Source organism: Atractosteus spatula, chromosome 4 (genome assembly GCF_055471065.1).
Source record: "Atractosteus spatula isolate fAtrSpa1 chromosome 4, fAtrSpa1.hap1, whole genome shotgun sequence".
NCBI lineage: Eukaryota > Metazoa > Chordata > Actinopteri > Semionotiformes > Lepisosteidae > Atractosteus > Atractosteus spatula.
Window position 1 is genome coordinate 54,010,594 of NC_142709.1, and position 20,928 is coordinate 54,031,521.

At 37.5% G+C, this 20,928-nt stretch overlaps 1 protein-coding gene across 2 annotated transcripts in view; it reads right to left on the bottom strand.

Moving 5' to 3' along the window:
• Window positions 1-20,928, bottom strand: part of fgf12b (fibroblast growth factor 12b) — a 140,879-nt gene that overhangs the window by 32,858 nt on the left and 87,093 nt on the right. For both annotated transcript variants that reach the window (XM_088914722.1, XM_088914723.1), the window contains exon 4: window positions 12,783-12,886. In XM_088914722.1, coding sequence (XP_088770848.1) covers window positions 12,783-12,886 — 104 coding nt within the window. The remainder of the gene's footprint in view (window positions 1-12,782; window positions 12,887-20,928) is intronic.

Below are 20,928 nucleotides of genomic sequence, written 5' to 3' on the forward strand. Positions count from 1 at the left end.
GAAGCATTTTAAATAAAGCTGCTGTAAATAGAAGTGTAGCACTGTAAGAGACTCATTGTGAAACCTCAGCTCTTAGTGCCATGCTTGTGAAACTGGGCTAAAGCCACCAGCCTCTTCAAAAGCCATTTTTCACAGCTGTTGAGAATTCGCCCAACCAGGCAGGTGACAGATGTGAACCCTGCCCTTGAGCAATTTGGTGAAGATACTCGGCTATGCATGTGACCAGTTCCTCCACAGGCCCACCTGGTACATGAACTCAATCTGGCATAAAACCCGAAGTGTCTGATGCAAATATATCCATCCTTCCATTTTCTAATCACTTTATCCAATGGCAAGCAAGGGGCAAAAAAAAAGGATACACCCTGGGTAGGAAGCCAGTCCATCACAGGGCTCACAGACACAAACACGGACACACTGACACCAGGGCCAATTTTCCCAGAAGCCAATTAACTTACCAGTATGTCTTTATACTGTGGGAGGAAACCAGGGCACCTAGAGGAAATCCACAAAAACATGGAGAGAAAATACAATCTCTACCCAGATAGCACCACAGGTCCAGAACTGAACCCAGGGCTCCAGCACTACATGGCAGAATATATGAAAATATATAAAATAAAGGAAATCCTGATACAAAGCAAAATATGCACAATAAAAAAATCAGGGAGGGAGTGCTACTACAGTATTTCCTGCTGTCCTATTATGGTCATTGCAGTCAATCAGGACTGAATGAGAAATTTCAAAAGTAGGGAATCTGTGTTCTTGCTGTGACTCACAGTGCAACTTTCTAATAATTTATTTGACTATATATTGTCTTCACAACAAGTTGCACTCCAAAGTGCTTTACACTTTGTTGCAAAAGGCCACTGTAAAAATGAAAATGAATTCCATAAAATCTCATTCACAGACATTAGATGTAACACTGTTTTTTTCCTGGGAGCTTATTCAAATCTTTCCTTAATTAGATCAGATAAAAAATATTTAAGCATTTATATTCCAGCAACATATTAATAAGTCAGTAGTATTTAGAGAATAACCCATCTTGCTGATGCTAAGTATTTAATTTGTGGATGGATGGAAACCCAGATGTTTAGAATTGACCTTGTAACACAGACTGATGAGCATCAACTACTCATTTTTATTAGGTATATTTTTTTATACAGACTTTATTTATTTCCATGAACCTGAATGCTACTGACTCACAAAGTTCCTGTCCATTATATGGGACAGGGCTGCCCAAGCTCAGTACTTGTGTAGGTCTTATGCAATTAATGAACCACCTGATTCATGATTAACCACAATTACCCCCTTAATTGTGAGAAGTCAGCTAGGGGGTTCAATAATATCATGTGCACTACAGTAATTCTTATTTATTCATGTTTTTCTACTTCATGCAGCCTCGCATCTAAAAAAACATTAAATTGGTCAATACTGTACAAGGCCTTTTGGTGATTTGAGAAAAGACTGGTTTGATTAAAGGGTACCATGGTATGAAATTATAATTCCCATAATTATCAGGGGGGTTCACAACCTTATTGTCAGCACTGTAATGTAGTTCTCATTCTGTTGTTGATCTTAAGGTTCTGCACTGCACTGCCAAGCCTGCAGACATAAAGGCAAGAACAGCACAGTGGCAATGTGAGGTGGTAATGCATGGCCCATCTGTCCACTATAATACAGTGTAGTTCCACATTTAAACAGGTTGTTTCCCCATGGCACAGCACACATCACAGCCTGTCAATGAATCCCTACTTAAAGTAGACCTTTTGGGAGTCAAATGTGTCATACTGTAAAACCATGTTTGGGTTTACTAAGTCACTGGCATATACACATACAACAAATGAATCTGTTTTACAAAGAATGTTTGTAAGGCAACATATGAAAAAACAAAATATTTATGTTGATGCCCTCATCTACACTGTGTGACTGAAGTGAAACGTGGTCACCGGGACATTTGGATACATAATAAAAGAGGATGAATCCAAACTGAGAAATGTGATGCTAAACCCAATCAAACCACCAGCCTTCACAAAAGATATTACTGTTCTAGAAAGGACTCCAGGGTGGATGACTGGGCAATTAAAAATTAGCAAAGCTCGGCACAATCCATTTCTTCTAATTCAACTACACAAAACCACGAAGAAAGGACACAACTGGCTATTAACAGCAAATACACATTCCAAAATGAATTCACCAGAGTAATTTAAGAAGCAACCTCATGATGTGGTTTAATCAATAAACTATGAGCAGCTAAGCAAGTGAATTGGAATTAAGTGCCTCCTTTCATTTGCATTTAGGATCATAACAGCAGTGTTGATATGAAGGAAACAAAAGAATTAGCCAATGTTTGATTCAGTTTAGCAATTTACAGTAAGCCATAAGATAAGTCCCCACGATCGTACAGAACTGCAGTATATTTTTGTACAATTAACTCATTTCTTTGCTGAGGAGAAGAAATTTTTTTCATTAACTACTGGACAACATCTGTTAGATATGAGCAGGCTAACAGAGCAATGTGGACTCTTTTGCTACATTCCTGTGACAGGCAATAGGCTGTTTGATCCAGGCACACAAAGTGTTTTAGAAATACTTAATATCACTTAACTCTAAGTATATTTATAGGTCTTGTTCCTATAGAGGGTTAACACCATTGATGCCTCTTGTGAATTATAAAATCAAATCCTAAAAGCCCTGAAACATTTACCCTTAACACCTGAGAGCTTTAAGATTTAGACAATTCTAAAAGAAAAACATTTTTTTGGCTGCATTTAGGTTGATTTAGATTGGAACCTCATTATTTTTCTCCTTTACAAAATGAAGAGAAGCCAATTTTGTTAAATTTAGTTTGGCGCTGTGTAAATTATTCACTGCCTCTTTGAATTAAGATATCCTGGTACTAAAATAGTTCTAAGCTACCTGTACGTAGACTGTCTTTAAGTGACCTGTGAGTCAGACATCCCTTTATAAACAAGATATATTGCTGGCCCCAGCACTAAGGCTTTAATGAAGGTGGTACCATAACTGGAAATAAGCATTTATATTATTATGTGTTTTGTTGAATGAATCAGTACTTCAGAAAAAGAACACTCAGAAGATTTGTTTTAATCTCCGTGTTTGGTTTTTAGATAGAAAGAAAAGAGGAAAACCCAAGTATGTTTCTACTTACATAAGGGTGCACATTATCAGTGAGAGCTTAGCTGAGATTATTCCTACATCATATCACTGCCAGCAGACAGACACACAGCAACAACACAGGAAAAACAACACAGCAAAAAAAAAATCTATATAAAAAAACTGTAATTGCTTTCATTTATGTTGTACTTTCCATCCGGAATGGTCCCAGAACACTTCACATATAGGAAGGGATCCAACTCATCATTTTACTGAAGTCATACACAGTAACCAATAAGGCAACAGCAACCTAACAGCACAGCAAATAAGATGGGGGGAAATTACTTCAATAATTTAATGTAGAGAGAAATGTTAAGAAAGCCACATTCTGAAATTGTGGAACTGAAAGATGTCATGTCCTACTGCACAGTATCCCAAGATCAGGCTACTGATCACCTCAGTTTTTTTATTAATATTGGACTAAAATGATTCTTTGAAGCTTCTGACTTGTTTTGTTAATGGATTCATGCAGAGTTACAATAATTGTATTATGTACAGTATTGTGCACATCTTTTTATCTGCCTGCAAAGCAAATTTCCCATTTGGGAATACTCATATTCCCAGTTCAGAATTCATAGGAGTTCAAATCTAGGCTGTGAGAGCAACAATCAGAAGTTACAGTGCAATCTGCCATTAACTGCTAAGACTGTTGTGGGAGAGTCAGCAGCACATTAGTAAATCTGACACATTATTTATGAGGTTGTACTGCCTTTTTACTGCATTTGACCAAATGAATACCACAGTATACTATACTAAAAATATTACATAGAAATCTTTTATCAAGGCATATAATACAGTACTATTCCCATTATCTAGTGTGGCATGGCACAGTGAAACCAAAGGATACCATATCAAAATTAAGATAAGCCACCAGTAAAAGTGTGAGCACATACAGTACATCCCAGAGAACACACATGTTTTTTTTCATCTCATCTACTGCAGTGCTACAGTCATGGGTAAGTACTCAAAAATACTAGGAATAATGGGTCTTACAAATGTGAATACCTAGACTAATTCAGTAACCTTATCCAGTATCAGTAGGTTGCTTATCCTGCTTAGGATCATGGCAAGCTGATGTAGGGGGACTGGGAATATGGTCCCAGAACGTTCTCTCCAGAATGGGATGGCAGTTGTTTCCAGAGCCACAGAGAAAAGGACAATTCAGAATAGCCAGCATGTCTCTGGGAAGAACATGGAGGAGTCAGAGAAAATCTATACAAAACACAGAGAAAACATGCAAATTCCAAAGGGACAGATGACCAAGGCCGCAGTCATCGGCCGCTGTCCAGTCGCTGCCCCTACTGTAAGTCAATAAATCAGGTATTGAATCCTTTCCATAAAAGGAGGGTTAGGTAAAGTGGATTCTTCCTTGTCATGGCTAAGTTTGTTATGCATATAATAAGATATCTGAATACGCTCTGAACCCATCTGCACACAGGAAACACAAGAATTCTATTAACTTTATAATCTCGTTGGTCAAAAACCTAACAACCAGCTTCAGCTGAAAAAAACTTCCTTTTGTAATTATGTCTCAAATGTCCAGCTGTGTTATTTTTGCATTCAAACTATTTAACACTCAGAAAAGACACAGAAAGTAAGTCCAGTGTGCTACAATCCATGTGGATTATGTAGCATCAAAGTCAAATACCTGCACATCAAAAACAGCAGCAAAAGCTTCAGGCTAGGGGCAAACAAGGATTTGCGAACGATTCCTTGCAGGCAATTAACAAGATCACCATATCAAACTGCAGGAGCAATGAACATGGTCTGAATTTCAAATTCATACACAATAAATCAAAGGATATTGGATATAACACTTAGACACAGGGAGCCACTACGAAATTATACATTGAATAGCAAATGAACAAGTTAACTCTAAGAGAAAACTTATATTTACAGGAGTCAGACGTTCAACAACAGATCTTCAAATTCCTCCAAAGGAAATAATTCACTTCGTTTGCCTCATATGAATACCAGTCATCTATAAATGCATTATTAAAAAAGATGGTGGTAAAAATTCTAAATGAAGTCAACACAATTAAATAATATGTATAAATGACTTTAACACCAACATACTTTTAAAACTGTACATATCTGTATACAAGTCCATATGAACATCTTTTAATATTTAATTTGTTTTTTTAAAATAAAAGACATAAACTAAATGTTACAATCCAATACCTCCAGCAGTATCTTCATCAATTATTCCATAAAATTTTGGTAGATTTTTAAAAAATACATTAGAATTTGAACTCAGTAATGCCAATAATTAGAGCATATAAACTTGTTTATGCAGTTATGTCCTTTAATAAATAAAAAGAAGTATTATGGCTTACTAAACTGCTCCTCTCCAGTTCTCCAAAAGTTTAGATTTACAATATATCAGGTACCTTATTACAAAAGCTCATAAAAAGAACAGCCTTAGGAAAATAGGAAATTCTATCACTAACATCAGCCCTAGAGTTCAAAATTACATTAATCTAAATCACGGTCTGCTAATTACAATGTAATTGCAGGACATGAGGACACGAATCATTATACAGTATGATTCCACTACAATTATTAATTGTAAGTATTATTGCCAAAGATATCAATTGCAGAATGTTTTAGGGGACCTTCATTGCAATAAAACGAGAACACCGATTGCATGCTATTTTTTAAAGGTGCAATAAATGTTTATATCAGGTGTAACCCACCCAGGTCATGGAAGGCTGGGGTGTCAATTCAAATCACCTCTCTGTTGGTTCAATTGGATCCTTTGAACAGCATCTCCCAGCTCATAAGACACTGGTACTTTAAAGAAACCTAAAAAATCCACAGACATACCAGCACTCCAGGGCCAGGACTGGACAACTCTGATTTAGATGATAAGGTCAGAGGAATATGAATGCAGATCCGTATAGCCTTATAACTTCACAGACATATTTATATATATACAGTATCTTTTGTGTGGTCGGGTCACAGTTGATGAGAGCTATAGAGATGGAAACAGCCATGCATGTCCTCTAAGAAAATACAGAGTATAAGAAATATTCCTCAATTTTCCTTCGGGATCAATAAATCTGTCTATCTAAATATGATTTTATTGTGAGCTGTGGGTTTTTATTTTTGCTAATCAAGGATGTTTTCGAAGTACTTGAGCTCATTATCAAATCTGATGGTTTAGGGAACCTCCTACTCAGTTTAGGATGATGAAAAAGGACACAGAACAAAAAAAACTTGTACAAAAATGAGCAACATTTGATAATCTTGTGCTATACAATTCTCGGTGTCCCTGAGAGGAAATCTTCAGGCTGATTCCCTTATGGGCCGTAAACAAGTTTTGTGTGGCTGAAGAATTGCTGCTTGTAAGATCTTGACAGGGGATCATTATTGTGATTAGAAGAGAGTCAATACTGTCTTTCTTCTTCATCCAATAACTTTAAGTGTCCTTGACGGCTATTGAACATTCTATACAACCTCTCACCATACCATCATGTCAGTAATTCAACCAGCCCTTGGAAAACACAGTCAGTGAAATGCTGCAATTTAAGAAAGTGATTTAGAAAATGTATTACCATTGAATCGTTCCTGGCTTACAATCTGCCTTTCCTCAATAAAAACAAGAGCTCGCAGGCTTCTTGGGCTATCCATGTATCAGACTCCATAGCTTTTTAAAACTGTGTAACCTTGAGTATCATTCAGGTATGATGCATCTGAGGCAAACTGCATGCTTTATATAATTCAACGCTTTAAAAAATTAATAGTGATGAAAGTCTGCCTTATAGCAAATTACCTGATGCGAAATGATGAACATTACATTTCAGAGTGTCTCTGCAGTCTATTTTCTAAGCATTACGAAACAGCTTATAAAAGATGTAATGCCCTTCATTTCCGTTCCATTGTTTCCATTAGATTAATTATGCCTTGCCTACTTCACCTTCAGAGATATGCAGCATGTAACAATTATAGACAGGTGGGTAGATTTTACATCCTCATTTTCTATATTTAAACATGTAAAGGTATTACTGTCGTCTACCTGTCTACTTTCATGGCGGTTGTACTGAGAAAAAAAACTGCCAATAATAAGAAGATACTGTAAGAAGGGTTACAGATGACAGGAGGCCATTCTACCATCCAGCCCATTAAGTAATTAGTACAGTGTCTACTGTAATTGATCCAAAGATTTCCTTCAAGTGTTTCATGACCGCTTCAGCAACATGACTTGGTAGCTTGTTCCTGACTCCTACAAGTACAGTCATTAGCATATCAATAATGCAACATAGACTGTACTGCATACAACAGTGACTGGCTGTGAGTTTCCTACCTGCTGTGTATGCCGGACAACAGTAATTTGCCTGTCACTGTCATCAGTGCTATTTGATGACTTATGGTATTCGCTGGAAGGGAGGAGTCTGTGAAATGAATTTTTCGTGCAGTTTCCAGTTGCCGTCCTGAAACGAACACCACTTTTCCTCCTGTGTTCTGATCTTGTGGAGAGGAGGCCCAGAAAGTGAAAAGAGTTCCAGGTCAAACTCACATTAGTTCTTCCCATGTTGACCTCTCCTGGGATCAGTACTGGCTCCCAAAGCTTTATTCTCCATCTCTTTCTTGGCAGTGGTAGTGTACATGCACCTCATCTGCTAACCAGTTTTGATGATTTCAGTGCTTTTCGGGGCATATGGTACAAGTCAGCATTATTGCAGTATTAACTTCTGCAGTGAAGAAAACCAGCCCACCACCAACAGTGCCAATGGTCAAACACTTCAGTGTTTAGTGTTGAGATTTACTTTGCTTAACATGCCATTGTGATAAACAACTTTGAGAATGTTTAATGCAAGTACTATAAATGATTACTTGAACTTATGGAAACTAACGTTTGGGTCCTCTCAATTTCCTTCAAACTCACATCTCCATAATAAAGATGAATGTGCTTCCACAGTTTTTTCTTTAAATTCTACGATTACCCTTTCTCTCCCCTCAGGCTACTGGGATGGACTGCATTCTAGAGTCCATAAAGATACACAGAATGAGAAGGTCAGGGCCCATGCTGCCAGTAGGGGGCAGTGGAGTGCTGCTACTGAGACAGTAATAATCCTGTTGCATGGAGACTCCATTGTCACTGTCTGACCATATTCTCATGTCATGGGCAGATGCTTGACAAAGGAAATAAATTATAGGTGATCCACACTAGTAGTAGGAACATACAGTATACTGTACATACACCATAGCATGGGTGTTTCTGAGCTGATAGACGTTACACTCAAGACGATCTGGGTGTTTATGCACATTCTTCTGTGGTACTGTATGTCCTCATCAAGACAGTATGGGAAAGCAACTGAGAAGCAAACAAAATGCTGGGGTACATTGCAAAAACTATGGAATTTAAAACCAGGCTTGTTATGTTTAAGCTCTACAATGCACAAGTAAGACCTTTTTTAGAATATCGTCTTCAGATTTGGTCACTGTCCCATGGAAAATATATTGTAACCTTAGAAAGAGTTCAAAAATAGCAACAAGAATAATTCTTGGTCTCCAAGTACTGTCATATACAGACATGTTGAGGGAGCTAAATCTCTTCAGTCTAGAACAGAGGACATGGGATCCAGGCACACTAAACCTTAAGGATATAAAAAGGTACAACCAAGGGATGCCTCACACTGGAAGGACACAGGGTCATAATTGGAAACTTAAGGTGAATTCATTTAAGAAAGAAATTAGAAAACAGCTCTTTATTCAGAGAGAAGTGAGTATGATGAACATGTTTCCACACATCAGGTGGTTAAAGCCCAAGCTCTGGGCACCTTTAAGAAATGCTGGATGAAATTATAGACTATCTTGGCTACAGCACAAATATGATAGTCTGAAAGTTTTCCTCTCATTTGAAACCGTTTTTGTCCTTGTAATTGAAAACTTTGTATGCAAAAAAGCAGTGGCGTTATGGAAACAGCGATACTCTTAATTCTACAATTCTCACTCTGTCTTGATGACTTGAAAACATTACTTCAACATGATTACTGTACTTTCCATTTTAGTTTCAGCATTCCTCTCTCCAAGTTGCTTACTGTATATTGGTGTCAGTATGATCTCTTCTTAGGAACATGCAGATCTAATTTGCTGTATAATAATGTAAAGCATCACTCTGTGAGAGCTGTATGGACTGCAGCTCACTCTCAATACCAAATCACTTCAGTTTCATTCCATCCATAAAGATTCAGAGGCACTCATATGAATTTCATCAAACTCTGTAGGCTTTCAGATGAGCACTGGCCACTGTTACTGTATGTTTACTCAGCAAACAGGCCACAACAAAAAATTGAAATGCATCTTAGGCTCCCTTCAAAGTTATAATAAGACTACCTGAGAAGTACATTTTCAGTGAGGGTTTTAAGCTCGCTGGGGTAAATCTTTACAAATAAAGACATTTCAAATAACCTTTCAGAGGTGGAAAGTTAATCTCGGCAATATGCACATTAATTAGTTTTTGCCTATGCTTTCAGCAAATCTGCACTCGTGAAAAAAGGGGTATATAAGGGATATACCATATAGGTATACAGTATACAGTAAGTGATATACAGTATGAGGTTCTGTATATACAGGGCACTTTTTGCTCTTTTCAGTGATTCTCAAAAAAGTGATAAACAGTGTTTAATTTTGCACAAAAGGACTACAGTATGTAAAATGCAATTCTATTTTCTTCCCATTATTGGGATTAAGGCTGAACCTTTAGTACAGCAGATGCTGTTATGTAAGAAAAACCAAAGTGATCGCACAGGGAATTTGTTTTTTCAGAGCACATTTCCAGAAATGTGTTTGGTTAGGTGAAATTAAGACATCCAAGAACATAATGCTGCTCACGTTGTGTGTCCCAGTGGCTCAGGGCAATGTTTTTGGACTGCTTTGGCTCCTCTGTGGGTTTTGTCAAGTTTGATCTTGAGTTAAACGTTTACTTTTTGACTTGACACATTGGAATTTGAATTAAAATGAACATGTTTCTAAAATGAAATACCTTTAAATGGTGCCAGTACTACATAAATTGTTAACTTAATAGAAATACATTAGACAGCAAGGGAAAGATTTAAGAAGGCATACTCTGCCTAATACAATAGGCATTACCTGCATCTGGCAGAAATCAAGGAACCCTCATAGTGCAGTTACAGTATGTAATGAATGCTTCCACTTGTAATAGAAGGTGGTTGCTTCTATTACATCCACTTTCCAGAAAAATGAAAATGTTTCAGTTTCAAACTCATGATTTCAAAATCATGAAAAAGAGGTCAATCCCAGTTGAATGAGCAAGTGAACTGATGCTTCTCCTCGTGCACTCACTACTGATTTCCTAAGCATATTAATTTGGAGAAACTAAAATGACAAAAAAAATTCTAAGTAAATATACAATACTTTACCTCATAGTGCCTGGACTTGTAAAATGAAAACCATGTGGTCTCAATCTGTTGCTGAGAATATGTTCTTTACATCCTTGTTGTAAAAGTCCTTGCAGTGTTTTTCAAACTGAAGGATTCCAAAGCATTTAAAAAGTGTTTTGACAAGGAGGAGATGTGAACTTTCGGTAGTTCAGATAGTTCAAGCCCAGAGTGAAATCTAGTGAGGATCCTACAATTACTGTAATTTCCCTACTTTTACACAAAAAAGTCATGGGATCTCTAATGAACAAGTAGGCAAGATTTTAAGGGAAAATGATCATCTGAGGGAAGGCACCTCTGAGAACACAGCATCCCACATCACCACACTGAGACAATGGCTTGGAAACTGGTCCAGAGGGAAGAGTTCCACCTACAGGCCCACCAAGGCTACACAAAGCAGCAAACAGCTTTTTCCATCAACCACCCATCCATCTAGAGTATACAGACACAATGTACACTACCCGCAGATGATACAACACTAACTACTGCCATAATCATGTGGTCTTGCAACCCATCCTAATGATGGAATGAACACCCTTCTTTCACGAGGCTAAAGTTCAGTTACCTCCTTAGCATTCAGACCTTATTATACTCTAATATGAGATTCATATTCATAAAGAATACATAAAAGAATGGAAATATATAATCCAAAAAAATAGAAAGTCTGAGCACAGTCAATGTCCATGCAAGATGGAGGTTATCTTGAGTGAGATAACTGACGGGGGAGAGAAGGTGCTGAGTTTGGATCAGAGAGGGCTGAACACTGTAATAAGGGCAATGCATTACCAACCGAGCTCCTCTACCATTGTGTGGGCTGGCCAAGGTGAAATTTGCATGGTAGTTTTACAGTAACAGTAGGGCCATGTCATTCCCATAGAAAACTGAAGAAAGTAAAGTAAAACCATGACAAAGTACAGAAAATACGCTAAATTCACAAGGTGCACTTTCACATTTGTATACTGTATATGTGAATGTAGACATAAACATACATACCACGAGGCAAGTCTATTATATCATAGGATTGGATAGATTTCACACTACCATTTGTGATCAGTGTTGTTGTTATGCAACACTATGAAATATTCAGCACTTTCCCAGCGCTGTTTTAATATGCATGATCCTCTTACTAAGACCTTAGATTTGAAACTAAAAAGCGAAAAGAAGCAGGAAGCCAAACACCCAACAGCCACTTTGTATAAAAAACACAATACAATATTTTGTTAAAACGATATCATTTGAATGTTTTTTTGATCAAGAGGTGTGTGTATATCCATAAATCCAATGTTTACGAATTGTCAGAAACCAGCTGTAGATAGCAGGAGAGTCCTTATGCCCACTCAGAATGTGGACTGCTTTTGTCCTGAGTCACACATTTTAGAACTTTTTTTTAAGTGGAGATATTCTTCAGCCTAACAAGCAGTGGTAATTAGACTTGACATCTACCTGTCTACATAGAAGTGTGGGAGTACAGTACTTCCAATTTACATTAATTAATTAAATGCGGTGTCTCCCAAAAGACCCAGAGCTGCAGGGGGGCTGTTCATTGCTGACACTTCTAAAAATTAACTTCAGGGGAGTTTGCCAGTTTGAAACTTTCTTTCTTTTCCACTGATGTTTAATGAGTTTGGTCTGCAGATAAGAGGCTCTTTCGTATGTTTGTACATGAGCACGTCTATGCCTCCAGATGTCAAAGCTACAGTGCATTTCAGGAGAACAATGTCAATTTGCAAAGGGACTGAAATTCAAGAATAGACTTGGTAAAGCGGCAGTAAGCATAATGATTTAAAATTGATAAGCAGGCCTGCAAGCTTAACTTTTTAGAAAATACATGTTTTTTCAGGGGGAGTGTGTCTTGTACAAATTGTTCACTTTCTGTTTCATTGAAAATAGTTTATATTGGTATAGGGATCAATGTTCTTCTTCCTGTGTTGTGTGTTGTATAACAGGACTTAAACAAAAAGTGTTAAAGATGCTTATACTGTATGCAGTACTGTAAATGGTCATCACTTTCATTAAGCGCTAAATCATAGAACGGTCTGCAAATATCATTATCTCCTGGCCTACAAATGTCTTTCAGCAAAATAGCTTTTAAACAAAGGTGTGATTTACTGTTCTCTCAGCCAGCATCTTAGATCTTAGTTACATTCAGTATTCACTTAGCACGAAGTCACCTGTAACCAGTTCAATGAAAATGAAAGATCATCATCTTACCGAGCTGTAGAGGAATCCCTCCCCATTCATCGCAACATAGAGACCAGCTTTCACTCCCTGGATTGCTACCACTCGCAGTCCAACGGGAATTAAATTAAAGAGAGCTGAAAGAAAGAAGAGATACATTATAAACATTAATAAACTCATTTAAAGTGAAAGAACATTTTTTTTGTTTCACCAATGGGGGTATTAAAATGTTAAGCCATCAGTATATATCTCTGTACAACTACCATCATCACACCATGAAATCTCATGGCCATCTTTTTTAATTTAAATGGAGAGACACTGGCCTGTCTGTTCATTTACTTGCCTTCAAGCAACATCAACAATCCTGTAGTAATGCACTGCCACAAAGTCAAGGTGTTTTTGGAAGCCACTTGAAGAAAGTAATCATCTTTTTTCCAGCACTCATTATCTTTTAAATCCAGTTAAGAGCACCACTTTTGAAGTCTACAGTCAGTTCCTGGTTTTTCAGGTTTCAAATTGAAGACATCCAAAGTCAGATGGGTTTTGCAATTCCACTTCTGTGAATAATTAAGGTATTCTGAGGCTCAGTACATCTCACCCTGCTCAGTTTCATGGAGTTTTTTTCTCAGCCGCTGCCTGGAATGATCACTTGATTGAAACCTACCACGTGTTCCTTGGATCTTATTCCCACTGTCTTGCTGTGTTCAAATTTTACATATCTGCTCCATTATCATGCACAGATCATGGATCATCTGAAATTCGCACATTATTGCCCCTATGTAAACCAAGCAGAATGTCAGATTCCATCATGCTCAGTGATTCTGAATTTACCATTTTCAACAAAGGTTCTAGAATGGGTTGCTGCTATTCATGTGAACCATTGCAGTCTGCTAACGTATACATGCATAGTGCAGAAACAGCTTTTGTTATGGGTAATAATAATCTGGTCCCGTCAGTTTTCATTTCTATGCTTTCATTTCACACCAAATATTGATGATTGCATGAAAAACGAAACTGCTTAAATAATGTTAATAACCGTGTCCTTACTACACTAAAGTCTGACAAGACTGAAGCTACTGTATGTTGAGGGGCCCTCCTTTCATCTACAGAAATATATAACCTTTAGTTTGACTACAAACCACTGGTTCTGGAATCAGTCCAGGAAGTCAGATGACGAATTTTGGGGTCGTCTTTGAAGAGAGTCTTGCTTTTGTAGATCATGTTCACATTGCTCATATCCATATTCAGCTCTCCCAGTCTGATACAGAAAATCTAATGCACAGTCACGTCATCTAGGCTTAACTATTGTAATGCAGTTTTTTCTGGTGCACCCACAAACATTCATAAATTGCAGCATATTTAGGACTGAGCTGATTATATTTTAATCAGAATTAAATATCACCTGTTTTACTTTCCTTGCACTAGTTTCCTTTGGATTACAGAATATAATAGAAAATGCTTTACAGCATTGGTATACAGTACCTGTCTCCTTTATTTTATTATGTAGTGTGTTGATATGATTTCCTGGGAAAAGAAATGCTATACTGTACAGTATGTGCTATGTGTACATGAAGAATACAGTATATTAGTAGTACTACTAGTAGTACAACATTCAAGCAGTAGCTTTCATCACTTTTTCTTTTTATATATACATTTTAAATCAATAATTCTTTTCACTTTTATATATCCCTGTCTTATCAAAGCAGTTGTTTCAAACTGCCCGTTATTAATCAACTCCAGACTGCAGGAGTGATGAGGCTCTCACTGATTATTAGCAGAAACTTGGCCAGTCCCAGGAGCCACTTGTGCACAGCAAAATAAAGACACCCTGGCTGATCTGATATAACAACATGTGAGTAATGTTGTCATTTCATGTTTTTTATGTAATTTCATTTGACTTTAATGTTTTTCTTGTGTGTTTTGTACTTTTATGGGAAAAGCCAAAGAAAAATTCCCACAGTAGTGGACAATGAAGTATCTATGAAGTATGAAGTATCTGTGTCTATTGTTTTAGAAAAAAACAATGTTGCTCAGCAATGAACAATTTAAGCACAAGAAAATCTACATTCTACATCACTAGGTTGAGGTAGAATGGGGAGGGTACTCTTCCAACTGATTTCAGAGAAGTGAAGGATGCTGTTCATGCAACTAACAGGGATCTTTTCACAGGCACTCAGTGACCCATGTGTGTGAAACTGACAAAGAAAAAATAAAAAGGAGACAAAACTGAAACATGAATACATTGAAATCCATCTCCAAGCAGACCAATCAGATTAAAGCAAATCACTTACACTATCTAAGTACTGCAAATGTACTGGATTTTAAGCACATCACACACAAGACTTTGTACAGTAAATTGGTGAAAAACAAAATATTGTGTAAAGAATTATGGCATTACATCGGAGCTTCCATATAGCAACAAAGGAGAACTTATGTAAAAGTAACACAACACTTCAATCACATCTCAGAATATTTGTGCTGTTTCACTTTATTTTTATATTTCTTCTCATTTTTATTTGATTTTGGACAGTTGATAAAGACATCAACTCAATGTTGTAGTAACCATTGGATTTTCAGTAAACTTCACCTAAAATATACTGTAAATTCATTCATAGACAGTAAGCTGTAGGAGTCGCACAGAATGAGGACATGTTAACTGTCAAGAGTAAATTTCTTAATTGGGTTAATTATGAAACATGCCATGCAAGTCACAGAAATCTGTTACATAACCAAATGTCAAGTTTTATAATTGTCAGCTCCTTGACTTGACAAAAACAGCTCTCTGCATGCAAAAGTGTTTCTTGTTGACATGCATCTCATTTACATTCCATTTTTAGTCTACAACAGCAAGAGACATCCATGCCATCTACACTGGAATAAAAAGAAAAATATTTTGGCTGTCAGAAGAATGGGTGGAAATGCAGAGATGTGACCACTGCAATCAAAGGTATTGAAAAGATATTCATCATGTAACAAAGGTTGATAAAGGATCTTAGATTCTACAGTCTTGTTTTTTCACATTTCTCTCCCAAAACAATGCAAACCATACAGTGTGTTAAAATATATACATTTTTATGTTTTTTTCACAATGAATTTGCGGACTATACACTGTAAAAGGTGCACAAGAAAAATTTAGAAGGAAGAATTTAGAAAAAAGTATTTAGAAACAAAATAGGTCAGTGTAATGGAACCTTTTTTTGGCCGTGAGATCTTTAAGGTACACAAAAATAAAACTGGCAGAGGAGAGGTGGAATTCCGAAGCATTATTTTTCCAAACAGGTCAGTGATGCCTTCAGTCCCATGCTGCCATTTGTACACTGTGTTAGACGTGTCGGAAAATCCAAAGGAATTGTATTCCACAACGCAAAAGACAAGGGGTGACAGAAAGTGGCACTGTGGATATCTGTTTCTGACGTGGTACTGTTAAAACTAACTGATCAGTCATTCCTTAGCACAAACATGTGGCTGTATTCTACACTTAAGCTTATTTTTCTCTCAATTAACAGGGTCCCAGACTACTGTACATAACTTGCAAAGAGCTACTTGTATTGTTAAAGCGGCCCACAAGCCCACCTATAAAAATGTATAAGACTGACATTCAGTGCTCTGAGTGGAGTCTGATACCTTATTCTGGCAGACTGGTTAGCTGCCTGGGTTTGCCCTCAACATTATGGTGCTGCAGCTAATTTTCAGAGAAAATGGACCAGGTTTTCGGGGAAGGGGGAGTTCTATTAAGAGGCCTTCAAGCATACTGTAAACACTACAGCTGCCTAAACTGCTGAATTAACTGTTACACAAGGGAACAGTAACAATAATAAAGAACATCTGAGCTGACTACATTCCTTCTCTATATGTGACAAAAAGATATTCCAAAACCTTGTACAATGGCCAGAGAGTTTCAACATCACCTAACAGACGCACAGCTGCCATTTCACAGTAATCTGAGACTTGCCTTGGCAGCAGACGTGCTCATAACAGAAATGTCCCGAGCGGACACGTCGCACAGAGGAAGGTGAAAAGGACTGTGTCACTTTTTATTCTTATCCTTGAATGTCTTTGTGGAGATTTGATGTAGATATTTAATCCTGAAAAAAGCTGGCAAATCCTATCCAAGTGGCCACATTACTTCCACTCACCAAAGATGTTAAAACCAGAGGGATGCATGTTTTAATCAAGTAAAATGTGTTCTTAGGACCAAAAAGTATTTTTTACAATGGCAGATGTTTCCCTATCCATTTTATGGACTCCAGATCAATATGATAAGCAGACTAGTGAATTTCTTGAATCAAATACTATAGTGTATATACTATACATATAATAGCAAAATATACTATAATACACTGTAATGTGCAGTGCATCCACAGGGAACCCTGGCCTTGAGCAATTTAGTGAAGACATTCAGATCTGCATAGGACCATCTGGCACATGAACGTATTCTGGCCAAAAACCCAAAGTGTTTGATGCAAATACTATATATCCATCCATCCACTTTCTAACTGCTTCATCGTATACTAGGTAGCAAGGGAGCCAGAGCCTATCTTGACAAGTAACAGGCACTAGGCGGGATACACCCTGGAAGGGATACCAGTCCATTGTAGGACAGAACCAGTTTTCTCAGAAGCCAATTTGCCTACTAGTACTGTATGTCCATTTTCTCCACCCTGAGTGGCCCCACTCAGGTGCAGAAGTGAGAAATGGTTTCACCAGTAGAAACCAGTGGAAAAACGGGGAAACATCGGGGAGCCAATGTGCACAAGCCCAAGGTGAAATTTAGCCAGGGTTCTAGGGATAACAGCCATGTTGTTTCAGATATAGTTCATGTGGGCCAGATGTCCTCCTCACACCTCAAGGATGTGTCTACAGTACCTCAATATCCTGACATCCACAACCAAACAAGGTGTGTTCTTGTCTCATTATCAGTTTTGGCAGAATAACTGTATTTACTGTTGTTTGTGTCCATTAGCAGAAGCTTCTGCTGTAAAACCCCTTTGTTAGATGCTAAATTTGTTATTCTCTTATTTGTTCTTTCTCTCTTTATTCTGTTCTTTTAATATTACGTGAAGCTTATGTACCATGACATATTTCTGAGAGAAATACATTTATTTCCTTTTTATCTGTATGATGTATGCACTCGAAGAAAGGATTAAATGAAAATGGATATGGCAAATATAATGAAAACATTCACCACACAACCTCCTTTCACAGTAGCTGATAAGCAGTGACTTTTGTCAGGTGAAAACTTTGGAAATAAATGAATGTGACAACATGAGCTTGTCTGCTGTAATAATTCAATTCATACCAAAAACAAAATCAATAAAACTTCTGCCAGCTAGTTTTTTTTTTGTAACAAGTTTTTCTTTGTTGTCAGCAATGTTAAGTAAATTAGCTTCTGGGGAGTCCACTCACCAAAAACATCAATCCAGGCACAGAGAGCAAACTAGCCTGCACGTTGCGAGCACAAGACTTTGATTTATCATGGAAGAATGTTTGTTTTGTGATAGAAAAGCTAATGGGATTGAGGTAACCATGATTACCCCCTAGAGCGACTGTGTGACGACCAAAGAAGAGAACATCTGCAAAGCACTGATAAATCAGCAACATCTGGCACACTGACTGCTGCAGCATATCTGCTTGCTTCACATAGCCACTACTTGTCAAATCACATACAGTAAATGTGTGCTAACCTGGTGGCATGAGATCCCATTCCTATCTTCATCCAATGGGATGTCACTTGCATTAAGGCATCCAATATCATATGACTACCACTGGGTGACTGATTTGGAAGTCCAGCACAAATCCCAACTCTATTAGCAATCTCCTGTCATTTCACTTTAGAGAATAATCATTCAAAAGTAGGGCCTCTCTTCAGTATCTCTGGATAGAAATGAAGTTTTGGCAGTACTCTATGCCTTAATGGTGTACACATTTGAAGTCAGTCAGCATCAATTGACTTTTAAGTCCAATGGATAATTAAGCTACAGTATGTGAAAAAGTAGTTCAAAAGAATTTTAAATAAATTACCACAGTGAATTATGCTACTATCATTAACAGACCTTGAGAATTCCGGGAATTTTGACTTTCTTTGTTTATACTACATTATATTTGTCATTATCATTCTTATGTAAAAGATTTACATAACTTTAAGTACTGAGGGTCATGGAAATCTGACCAGAATTATGCCCTTTGTCAGAAGAAGAACAACGACCTTTTTTTGGTAACTCTATAAAATTGTATAAAGTTTATAAAAAAGATACTGTAGATGATGAAGCTGACCTGAAGATCTAGTTAACTGGCTGGTTCTATCACTTCCCTGCTGAGTACTGAAAGAATCTTGGCATCACTGAAGAGCCAGGATTAGGAATTTAAACAGGGAGTCAGACCACAAACCAAAACAGAGACTCACAACATGTCTGTTAAATCCTGGCAGGTCAGAATCCTCTTCCTGTTTACACGTGCAGATTTCTATATTGTACGACTGGCAAAGCATTTACTAAAGAAAATGTATGTGATTTATTTAACTTCAATCCTTTGGCAGTTATCTCCTGCACTGCATCAAATTATTAATCTCTAATGCAGAACCGCTATGCTCCCACCGTCTCTGAGCTCTTATATCTGGGACTGCAAGGAAGAAACAGTTTAATTAAATGAACATCAGCAAACCCGCACAACTCCTGCCAGGAAATTTAATTGTTCTGATGGTATGAACTACATTCTGCGGGTCACATCTTGGTAACCATGTTTCTTTTTTTTAATCGTTTTCTGGCTGTCAACCTAGACTGCATTAAAGTTTAGTTTCTAACCGGAAACACTTCTGCACAGAGTACTTAACAACAAATAACGCATTTCACAGTTCTAGTACAAACACACTGCACACACTTTAATGCTCAATGGAATGGTAATAAATGCAGATTTGGTGGTCACCCTCTTTACATTCATACGTCCTCCTGATTTGCACGGATACTGTCCTAGAAGTTAGTAGTGAGGATCAGCAGTTCTGACCACTAGATCACCAGAATCTCTGGTTGACAAAAAGAAACAGAAGCAACAGTATAATTCTGCTTAGCTGACATGTTAATTTGTTTTAGCTTAGAGGTGACATGTACGGTCTGTCCTGTTTCAAACTGTCCAGTAGATCTACGACCCAGGTGGCGACCCTGGACATCAGTCTGTCATAGGACATACTGCACACACACAGGGGCAATCTAGATTAGTACATCTAGTACATATTAACCTGCCTGCCTGACTATGAACCTATTAATCTAGAGCCAGCCTTTGGAAGGTAGAAGGAAACCAAAGAACCTAGAAAAGCCATCAGAGCACAGGAAAGTCATGCAAACGTCACACCGAAGTCACACCTATTTGAATCAAAGTGTATTATAAGAAATATACTGTAATATTACCGTTGTCTTTGTTGTAAAACATTCATGTTGGCATCACATTTTCAACCTGACTAAAGCCCTCTTGGAAGTAACAGAGTTAAAATCACAAAGAATGAAACACACATGAAATAGTCTGAAGAGATACATAAATATAGAAGATGATGCAAGCAGCAAGAGTGTGGGAGTGTGATGCGCATTTTCTCCTGATAAAAACTGGCCTTCGGCTACATAACAAAAGAAAAACACCAGTTTTAATCTTCCTCCCACCACTGATTACCAAGAGATAAAAAAAAAACATAAATAGACTAAAGGTATAGGAAACAAACACTTGATTTTTGCAGAGTGGTCTTGGCTGGTCAAATACAGAAGTACTGTATGTGTCTTCTCAAACTACTGTTTCATCTTTCATTCAGCATTCACTGACTTGCTTCTATATAATCTTAAATCAGTGATTAAATACCTTAGTTAAAGTGCATCTCCAAAATCTTCAGCACACAAAATTCTATGCAATCTCTCCTCAACTTAGTCAATAACATGCTTCCTTACTTACTGACTAAAACGTTCTTAAAAGATGATGAACTGATGAACACGGGTAGGAATGACACTGTATCTGACACTCCCACAATGATTTTTACTTCTGCTTAAGTCCAATCGGTTATATTTCAGTTTGCACACCTGCATGAGGCAAGCCCTGAAAGTCACGCATTAGCAAGGGCTGATAACAATTCCACATCTCACTCAGCAAGTGTAAGAGCTATAAGCAAATTTTCAAAAAAGGGCCTCAAACAGAAAACTGAAAT